The sequence below is a fragment of the Carlito syrichta genome, unplaced genomic scaffold, assembly GCF_000164805.1.
Source record: "Carlito syrichta isolate Samal-C Ts95f unplaced genomic scaffold, Tarsius_syrichta-2.0.1 Scaffold303736, whole genome shotgun sequence".
Lineage (NCBI taxonomy): Eukaryota > Metazoa > Chordata > Mammalia > Primates > Tarsiidae > Carlito > Carlito syrichta.
In genome coordinates, this window is record NW_007247832.1 from 178,404 (window position 1) to 189,642 (window position 11,239).

The 11,239-nt window shown below is 45.8% G+C and overlaps 1 protein-coding gene across 1 annotated transcript in view; it reads right to left on the minus strand.

The window, feature by feature from the left end:
* LOC103261537 (phospholipid-transporting ATPase IB-like) overlaps nt 1-10,988 on the minus strand; it is a 115,987-nt gene extending 104,999 nt beyond the window's left edge. The window contains 3 exon segments of the mRNA XM_021712926.1: nt 3,176-3,216; nt 8,593-8,638; nt 10,848-10,988. Of these exon segments, the coding sequence (XP_021568601.1) occupies nt 3,176-3,216; nt 8,593-8,638; nt 10,848-10,988 (228 nt within the window).
* Nucleotides 10,989-11,239: the final 251 nt, after the last annotated feature.

Sequence of the window (11,239 nt, forward strand, 5' to 3'; positions counted from 1 at the left end):
GGAGGCCAAGGGTGCTGCTAAACACCCCACAGTGCCCAGGACTGCCCCTCCAATGGAGAATGACCCAGTGTGAGATGTACATAGTGCCACAGTGACAGATCCTGGTCCAGGATGAAATGTTTCAACACTGAAAGAAAGGTACAGAAGAGACGGGCCTCAATCGGGCCTTTCGGTGGTGCTGGTTTTGCAGCAACGGGGTAGCCACACACACACACACACACACACACACACACACACACACGCACACTCACACACACACACTCATAATGCAGTTGCTTGCTAAAAGGTCCCTCTCCCTCGCTGCCCTGCCTGTCTCACTTCCAGGTGAATGCCAGACCTAGCAAAGTGCTTGCCCTGTGGTGAACCCTGAATGTGTGAGTGAACGACTGAAGGCACGGACAAAATCTAACTTGCAAGTAAGAGAGAGACGCATGAACACCAGGAGCAATCCACAGAGAAGCATTCTGAACTCTTGATACTTTTTTCTTGACTGTTTACTTTTCAGCAAACCCCTGAAAACTTTATGCTGTGTCAAACATTGGTGACATAACTATTTTATTTTATTTTATTTTTATTTTATTTTGAGTCAGAGTGTCACTCTGTTGCCCAGGCTAGAGTGCAGTGGAACGCTCACGGCCACCGCAGCTTCAACCTGCTGGGCTCAGGCGATCCTTCCGCCTCAGCCTTCCAAGTAGCTGGAACTACAGGCATGTGCTACCACACCTGGCTGGTTTTTTTTTTTTTTTTTTGGTTTATTGTAGAGACGAGGTCTTGCCATGTTACTCAGGCTAGTCTCGAACCCCTGAGTTCAGGGAATCCTCTCGCCTCTGCCTCCCAAAGTGCTGGGATGACAGGTGTGAGCCACCGTGCCCAGTGATGCCATAACTCTTAAAGTGGCAGGCCCTCTCCAGGCAGCTAGGACAGCAGGGAGTCAGAATTGTTCCTAAACCAATCTCTGGACCCATATTGAAAAAATAATAACATCTTGTTGAAGAGACAAAGAAGAAGGATGCTGGATTTTTCCTTGTATAATATGATTAAGCAGATCATTTCGGTCTTAATCAATGGAGCCACAGATAAATACTTTTGAATCAAAGCAAGGAGCTTAAAGGCTGCTATATGTCTTTAAAGCATAGAGGACAAGTTCAACATTAGAGAAGAAAAGATTGGCAGTGAAACACTCACACCTTACACAAGGTTCTCAATGTGATAGATAAGGAAGCAGTTATAATTGATATAAAAACTAACTTACAACAAGGTCAAAGAAAGACTATAAGTTCAAACTTAGTTGGCAATTAAAACTAGATTTTCTGACCAGCCTGGGCAACATATTGAGACCCCATATCTACAAAAAAATTAAAAATCTTGTCAGGCAAGATGGTGCACACCTGATGCCCCAGCTACTCGGGAGGCTGAGGTGGAAGGATCACCTGAGCCCAGGAGGTGGAGGCTGTAGTGAGCCACGATCGTGTACTTCAGCCTGGACAACAGAGTGAGATCCCGACTAAAAACAAAACAAGCAAAAAACCCACCAGATTTTCCCCAGAAAACAATACTGATGCAGAAGATTGTGTACCTGGGGACCCGAAAGCAAGCTTACTGAACAGTCATTACCATTCCATCTCTTAGAGATTCTCTTTTTCTTCTCTGTCCACTGGAGCCCCAGACTAATTCCTTTTTCCTTTCTTAAGCTCCTCATGTTCAAAGTGCTCCCTGTGACTGTGCCATGCAAAGGACTCAGAGGAATGACAAGTCGGGGTCCCAGGCTTGGGCTGCGTAACTCGCTCTGCCCGGGCAAAGCATTGGGGTGAGCTGCAACGCCACTGTACTCTGCCCGACAAGAAATCCACTGTGGCAGCCTCCCCGCCTCTCCTCTGCCCCTGCCTCCTGTCTCAGGAAGCTCACTGCCCTTCGTGAATGCGCTGAGACTCTGCCACTGGAAAAGTACTGTCAGCTCTCAGTGGCTTATTTCTCTGAGGGCCTGTGAGAGAAGCAAAGGGCAACCATTATTGAGCCACCTGGTTTATCTCCCTCAGGGAAAGAAATTTTGATGATGCTTAGAAATCGAGTCATTCTTTTTTTTTTTTTTTTGAGTTGGGGTCTCACTCTGGTGCCCAGGCTGGAGTGCAATCACAGTTCACCACAGCCTCAAAGTCTTGGGTTCAAGCAATCCTCCCTCCTCAGTCTCCCAAGTAGCTGGGGCTACAGACATGCACCACCACACCCAGTTAACCTTTTTATTTTTTTGAAGAGACAAGGTCTTACTATGTTGCCCAGGCTGGCCTCGAACTCCTGGGCTCAAGTGATTCTCCCACCTTAGCCTCCCAAAGTGCTGGGAATATAGGCGTGAGCCATGGCGCTCAGCCAGAAATTGAAACGTTCTTAACATCAGCTTTCCAAGGAATCTTACTTGGGTCAGTGATTACTTATTGATAAGGACAAAGTCAATATCTAGTCTCAAACATGATCAATATGCCTTTAACTTATATCCTCCCATGATCTGAACACTTGTGTTCACTCAAAATTCGTAGGTTGAAATGCTAACCCCCATGTGACAATATTAGGAGGTGGGGTCTTTGGGAGGTGATTAGGTCATGAAGGTAGAGCCCTCATGAGTGAGATTAGAAAGAGGACCCCAAAGAGCAGCCTTACCCCTTCCCTCATGTAAGAACAGTTAGAAAGCACCCTCTATAGAGAAGTGGACCCTCACACAACACTGCTGTGCCTTGATCTTGACTTCCTGGCTTTCAGAACTCTGACAAATACATTCCTGTTGTGTATAAATTACTCCATCAAAAATATTTTGCTGTAGCAGCTCAAATGGACCAAGACATATTTCAAGAGTAGACATTCATAACAATATTCCCTGGGATGTTCACCACATAAATGTGGGCTTGTACCATGAGCAACACTTTGCGAAGCACTATCTTTAAATATACTATGCAATGACACAGAGATAATACCAAGGTGCATTAGAAAGCCCATATATGGTCCACTACTTACTAGCGGTGTGACCTTGAACAAGATACATAATGCCTTTGACCCTCTACTTCCTTGTCTACCAAATGGAGGTGATATCACAGTTCTTGAAGACATGCTTTACAGATAAAAGTGTGTATCTTGAGATATAAGGCAGATGCTTATTAGCAAATTAAAAGTTAAAATATATTCTTACCTCTTCCCACTTAATCACATGCCATGAATCTTGTCTTAACACTTGAAAAAGAAACATCTCATTGTTCATTGTAATTACTGAATTAGGTAAAGTTCACAATAATAAAAGATACATTTTCTCAAAAACAGAACGGATTTCCTTGTAAAATGTTATTTTTGTTCATTTAACATTTACATACACTGCCAGAGTATGTAAATTGTGTTTATATGCCCTATACTAAAATGGTGAAATACAGCTTCACTAATCATCAGAGAAATGCAACTCAAAACCACACTGAAATGCCACCTTACTCGAGTAAGAATGACCATCATTAATAAATCAAAAAACAATAGAAGCTGGCATGGGTGAGGAGAAAAGGGGACACTTCTACATTGCTGGTGGGAGTACAAACTAGTCCAATCTCTATGGAAAATAGTATGGCAATATCCAAAGAAACTAGAAATTGACCTTCCACACAATCCAACAATCTCCCTCCTGGAAATATACCCAGAGAAGCACAAATCATTCTACAGAAAAGATACCTGGGAGAGAATATGTAACACCCAGATCATCTTATGAACATAGTTGTTCATATATTGACCATTCCATCCTTCCCATAGTTTTATTTTCTTTTATTCTAATTAACATCATTATTGATTCTAATATATGAAAACTGCATTTCCTTCTGATTTTTGTTCTTTGTTTCTATAGTTATTTAAAATATTCTATAAAACATTTGTCTTAATTATTATAAAACATATTGCATGTATGTACCTGGACAATTAGATCTTTTCTCATGGTGCAGGGGAAATAAAAGCTCAACCTAATGTCTTACTGTACTAGGGATCTCCAGAAAAACAGAACCAATGGAATGCAATCATTGTGCCTCCTGGTAGAAGCATTCCTGCCTTTGGAACTAAGACACCAGGCCAGCAGATAGTACGGTTGCAGCAACAGGAAACAAACATTTTGCTAGTAGCTCACCAGAGGTAACAGTGAGTGGTGCCACTCTCATTCCCACCCCTTGATTCCTGGACCTGTGAATCCTGGTTATGAGGGAAGCAGTGCCACAATAACTGGAGACTTTGTCCCAGACCTGCAAGGTATTGCCGCCTAGCGGGGGTTCAGCTGAGTCTTCACAAAGACTGTTCCATCATTCTATCAAGTCAGTGGCTTCTGGGTGAAGGGGAACATGGGGAGACTAGTGAGTTCTGTGAGCAGAAGCCCATTGCCATACTTCATTCACTGTGGTGTGAGTTCCTTGGTCAAAAACGATGCTGTGTGGAATACCATGACAATGGATAAGATCTCCTGTAAGTCCATGGATGGTAGTTTTGGCAGAAGTATTGCATGCAGAGAGTGCACATTTGTATCCATAGTGTCTGCTCCGTAACAACAAAATGCTGCCTCTCAGCCTGGGCAATATAGCCAGACTTCATTGCTACAAAAAAAAAAAAATCAAAAAATTAGCTGGGTGTGGTGGTATATGCCTGTAGCCCCAGCCATTTGGGAGACTGAGGAGGGAGGATCTTCTGAACCCAGGAGGTCAAGGATGCAGTGAGCCATGATCGTACCACTGCACTCCAGCCTCAACGGCAGAGTGAGACACTGACTAAAAAAAAAACAAAAAACAAAAAAGCTGCCTTGTTGTCTGTGATGAAATCAGCCTAATGCAATCAACCTGCCACTAGATATCTGGCTGATCATTCCAAGGAATGAAGCTCAGTGTTGGTTTCTGCTGCTGGCATATGGGACACTTGGCAGAGGCTATAGCCAAGTCAGCCTTGGGAGTCTGTGTTGCTGAGCCCAGGCATAACCACCATCCCTGCTACCCTGGCTAATTGCTCATGAGCTCATGAGGTGATGACGGGGTAGCTGGGAAAGAGGATGGCTAGTATCCACAGAACAGATAATCCTGTCGATCCAATTATTAAAATCCTCCTCTAGGCTGGGCATGGTGACTCACACTTGAAAGCCCAGCATTTTAGAGGACAAGGCAGGAGGATCACTTGAGGCCAAGTGTTCAAGACCAGTCTGGGAAACAGAGAGAGACCTCATCTCTACCAAAAAAAATTGTTGTGCAATTAGCTAGATGTGGTGGCGTGGGCCTATAGTCCCAACTACTCGAGAGGCTGAGAAGGGAAGATCATCTGATCCCAAGAGGTCAAGGGTCAGTGAGCCATGATTGTGCCACTGCACTCCATCCTGGGCAACAGAGTGAGGCCCCAACTCATAAAATAAAATAAAGTTAAAATAAAGCAAAATCCTTCTCTGCTGAGGTCACCCTTTGGTGAGCATGCACATGGGACACAAATATCTTCATGTTTTTCACTCTTTCATCTATCCACAGACTTCTTCCCCAGATTTCCTTGTCATCAATTTTCCAGTCATGTTTTCCATACTCCTGACCATCCAGCCAAGTCATTGGTCACACAGCTCACGAATCAACATGGAATCGAACATCTAGTCATGTCTCCTTCCAAGCAACATGAAGAATAAGGTGCACTGCTCAAAGTTCGGCCCCTGGGAGGACGTCTCCTCCCCACTGTCTTTCAGGGATGTCCCAGAGAGGGGCCTAGGGCTCTAGTTTTCCACATCCAAGTAGTGTAAGCACATTGTACAGAACCATCTGTAGTCAAGGCCCGAGGCGTCTCGTCTTCTTCCAGCTGGCTATGGGGAACTCCCAAGGGGCCATGGGTGCAGGGGAGAGAAGCCAGTGTGGCAGGAGTGGGAGCCATGGGCATTGGGTCACTTCTTCCTGTGACATCACTGGGCATCACGGCCTGCACAGGCCCAATCTTGTATATACCACTTCCTTTTGGCATGAAGCGCCACCGTACACACCCAGCTTCCCTGCTTGATGGGCCTGGTAACACCCCTGTCACAGTCACAACAGCCAGTTCAAGTTGCATGGTAACTTGGTAGCCCACGGTTGAGTGGACATTCTCTGCTAAGACCAATCATGGGCCAATAGCAGTTTCTCAAAGGGAAAGTAGCTGTCCACAGTACATAGTAGGGCTTCGCTCTAAAACCCTAGGTGCCTGCACTAGAGTTCGCCTGCAGGGGCCAGCCAAAGGCTCCAAACAGCATGCCTCTCCGCCACTAACACTTCAGGCACCATTGGGTCTTCTGGGTCACATGGCCCAAGTGGCACAGCAGCTTGGCCTTCTGTTCTGGGCTCCCCTCAAAACTAGCAACTTTTGGGGTCACTCAGTAAATGGGCCAGAGTAGCACTCGCAGATGAAGACTATGTTGCCGCCAAAGTCCAAAGAGGCCCACTACGCATTGGGCCCCCTTCTCGGTTGTGGAAGGCACCCAATACAATGGCCTGTCCTTCACCCTGGAAGGTGTATCATGACATATGTCATACCACTCGACCCCTTGGAATTTCACCGAGGTAGAAGGTCTTGAATTTTTGTTGGGTTTATTTCCCACCCTCAGACACACAAATGTCTTGCTGATAAGAGTGGTTGCTACTTCTCACTCCCGAGGCCTGTCCAGCCTAATGTCATCAGGGTGACGTCCTGTGGAAGTGAACGGTGATTGAGATTCCTGTGAACTAGATTATGACCCAGGGCTCTATAAATAAATTATGGTACGTATACACAGTGGAATATTACGCAGCCATAAAAAAGGACAAAATTATGGACTTCGCAGCAACATGGATTTAGACTCCATTGTACTCTGATCTTTCACAGAAACACAGAACTGAGTACCACATGTTCTCACTCATAAGCAGACCCTGAACATTTATCACAATACCATAAGAGAGAGATAGACAGTAGCAGGACACTGCCGGGGGAGGGGGGGTGCATGTGACATCACCAAGGATTCCTGATCCCAAATCAGGGGATGTGAGGACCAGTGGGAGGTCCAAACTTCACCTGCACGTAGACTACATATATACCTAATCCTAACTTGTATCCCATATCTTTACAATAAAATAAAGAAAAGAAAAGAGACTACAACCTTGGACTTGAGAGGTGACATCGTCCGGAGACAGAACAGCGTCTTGCCTGTAAAGCCAGTGGAAAGCGAGCTTCTTCCAGTGGTCTTTGGTAATAAGAATGAGAGAAGAAGGCATTTGCTGGGCCAACAGTTGATACCAGGTACCGAGGGATGTGTTCACTCGCTCAAGCCATCAAGCCGCATCTGGTACAGCGGATGCCATTGGAGGCCCCACCTCGTTGAGCTGTGATACCTCCCAGCCATTCTCCAAGGTCTACCTGTCTTCTGCTCAGGCCACGCGGAGGTGGTAGGACCCGCCACCCCTGAATCTTTCAAGTCCCCCCAGGAATGTGCTTTGCTTCTGGCTTACTATTGCTCCAGGTAGGGGAAGTTCTGGTGACTTCCACTGGTCTCTCCTACCAGAGTAGGCCTCACTCGACAGTGAGGAGTGTATTAACAAGATGGGGATTCTGTCAGCCGTTTGAGTATGTATATTCCAATCGAGCATTCTGGAACCAGGGAAGAAACTCAGGATAGGTTTGGGGACCCACTGGATCAACTGTGAGACAGACTTAGGCAAAACCTCCATTGATCGCCCGACCCATAAACCCCTGCTCCTTCTGGAGGACCACAGTGACATGTGGGGTCTGCCGAAATCCGTGTCCGTTCAGGACCAGCGTCCAACAGTCCCCCAATGCACAGTTACCTTGGTAAAGGGCCACAGGTCCCTTTGGGGGGAGGCTGGGAGAAATAGTAACAGAATAACTTTTTGGCAACGTACCAGGTCTTTCCTCAAGGGAACCCAGCAACTAGCCATGCTATAGGTTTCTGGAAGTCAGACTATTTTGATTGCTGTGTTGACTCTGCTGTCCATCATGGTAACCACAGTCACCTTGCGCTTGGTGACTGGGCAATGCCACTTGGCCCAGGTCACCCTGGGATCCAATTATTCTCACTGCATTTAGGTTTCCCAATTTGGTGTCCGTAGTTCCAACTCTAAGGTCTGCCCTTAGAAAAAAGCAACCACACAGATTTCTCACCACTGTGGTGAAAGGTATTTTGTGGACCACTCCAGGGCGGGTGAGTAGGTCTTAAATGACAAATCCATGCTAACATTTCAATCATCCTAAGCCTGTCGGTCCTGTCTTCTACATTAAGCCATGGCAGTTTGGAATTTCTAGCTTAACCACTGTGAACCGCCTTTTGGTCCATGTTTCAGCCATGTTCTTTGTCTGAGTTGGGGTCTTGCTCTGTCACCCAGGCTGGAGTGCAGTAGCACAATCACAGCTCACAGCAGCCCCAGCCTCCTGGGCTCAGGTGATCCTCCTACTCAGCCTCCCGAGTAGCTGAGACTACAGGTGCACACCACCATGCCCAGCTCAGTCTGCCCATTTAAATGTTAATCTCATTCAAAAAACACTCTCACAGAAACTCTCAGATTAACGTTTGACTCACTCAAGTTGACACACAAAATTAACCATCACGCTTACCTACTGTATTCTTTGTATTAACTTTTTTATCTGCTATGTGTCGTTTCTGCTATGGGGCGGAAAATGTATTACATCAAAAGCTCAAAATAAATATAACATAATTTATAAGATAAGATATAATTGGTTTAAGAAAGCATAGAGGCAGCCCACCGAGGGGTAAAGTCCTCTCTGACTTTCATTGATTTCAGTTTCATTGTGCCCTCATGTGATTCCCTCAATGGAGATGTGACCGAAGGGAGGGGCCGGCCACAGTGGTGAAGTAGCAGCAGGGACTCTGGCACCAGCACGCTGGTGTGGCATCCCAGCTCTGCCTCACTGGTCACTGACCTGTTTGTGCTCCAATTTAAATGAGTATAAATGCACAGATGGACAGACAGACAGACAGATGATCGATTGTAGATGATAGATGATGGATAAATGATAGCTAGATGATTGATAGATGATAAGTAGCTAGATGATAGATAGATAGATGATTGACAGATAGATGATAGATAGCCAGATGAGACATGATTGATAGATAAATATATATATATGATTGATAGGTATAGACAGACATGATTGACAGGAGATAGATGATTGACAGATAGATGATACATGATTGATTGATTGATAGGTGATAAATAGAGATAGATAGATAGATAGATAGATAGATAGATAGATAGATGGAGTACAGTGTACCTGGAACATGGTAACTACTATCTGACATATTTGCATGTTATATGTTATTTATAATCACATCTGGGCCAGGCGTGGAAGCTCACACCTGTAATCCCAGCCCTCTGAGAGACTGAGGCAGAAGGATCTCTTGAGCCCAAGAGTTCAAGACCAGCCTTGGCAACACAGTGAGACCTTGTCGCCACAAAAAAAAAAATTTAAAAAGTTAGCTGGGCATGGTGGGGCATGCCTGTAGTTCCAGCTACTCAGGAGGCTGAGGAGGGAGGATTGCTTCAGCCCAGGAGTTCGAGGCTATAGTAGCTGTGATCATGCCACTGCACTCCATTCTAGGCAACAGTGAGACCCTAAGGCAAAAAAAAAGACTGCATTTGGTTAAACATATAATAAGCAATTCTGGATTTTTGTCCCAACTTAACCCAAGGTTTCTGGTTAAGTTTGACAAGTTCTTGAAGACCCTTAGCCAGCCTAAGGGACAAGAACTGTGTAGACTTTGCTGGCAAAGTGTCCCTACAGGATGGTAGGGACCAGGCTGAAGCACGTAAAAGACAACTGCTAAGAGGAGCATCAGGATTGTGGGTATGGAGGAAGGAGCCTCAAACAGAGGGACTCGAACCCGAGCAGGTGGGGTCAGGGCAAGCGGGAAACAGTAAGAAATATCTCCTTGTGCCAGTGACAAGGCTGGAGGACAAGGAAGAGGCAGCACAATTTGCAGGCACATCTCTTCTAGCCTTTACAATATTCACGTATGTGGCCAGGTGTGGTGGTTCACACCTGTAATCCTAGCACTCAGGGAGGCCACGGCAGGAGGATTGCTTGAAGCCAGGAGTTCAAGACCAGCCTGGGTAACATAGGGAGACCTCGTCTCTATGAAAACCAAAAAACTAACTGAATGTAGTGGCACGTGCCTATAGTCCCAGTTACTTGGGAGGCTGAGGCTGGAGGATTACTTGAGCCCAGGAGGTCGAGGCTGCAGTGAGCTGTGATCATGTTACTGCGCTCCAGCCCGGGCAACAGAGTGAGACTCTGACAAGAAGGAGGAGGGGGAGGAGGCAAGGGAGAAGGAAGGAGGGAGGAAGAGGAGGAGAGGGAGGAGGAGGAAGAGGAAGAGAAGAAAGAGGAGGGGAAGGAGAAGAAGCAGTGGTGGCCTGCACCTGTAGTCCCAGCTACTTGGGAGGCTGAAGTTGGAGGATCACTTGAGCCCGGGAGGTTGAGGCTACAGTGCACTCCAGCCTGGGCAACAGAGTGAGACTCCAACAAGAAGAAGAAGAAAGGGTGGATGGGGTGGAGGAGGGTAGAAGAAGAAGAAGACGACTTTCACCTATGGACAGATTAGGTCCCCAAAGATACTCTCGCAGTCCTTAATGGCAGCTGTGTAGTCCCGTGAGTATCTCAGCCGTAGAAGTCAGAGTACATAATTTTAAAATGTGAAACCTCAAAACTGTAATTCACTCTTCACACCAACTACAGACTTTTGAAAGTTGTAGCAACCAACTGCTGGGAGAAGAAAAGAGTCACAAACACCAACTTTATGTTCAGGGCAGTGCTTTGGAGGGCATTTCATTGTTTAACAGTAAACTTACATAATCTTCTACAATCTCTTTGATGGCTGAAAAGATGAGAATAATCATCAAAGGCAAGAGAGTTGTGAATTTTCCTGTTGGAGACACATCTGGAATTTGCTGCAAGACAATCAGAGGTATGCTATTAATGTCATGGTACATCCTTGCTCTGATTCTTTTTGAAAAAAAAAATTTATTTTGAAGATATGGGGTAGAAGAGTTAGGTATACAAATGTCCATCGTGCAGGTACCCTTGTTGATGGGGTATGCCAACTCCTCTCCGGCAGTTTCCCACTACTACCAATCCCTCCCCTGGCAGTTTCCCAGTGAGAACATGTAATACTCAGTTCTTTGTTCCTGTGATAGATCACTCAGTGTCATAGACTCTAAGTCCATCCAAGTTGCTGCAAAGT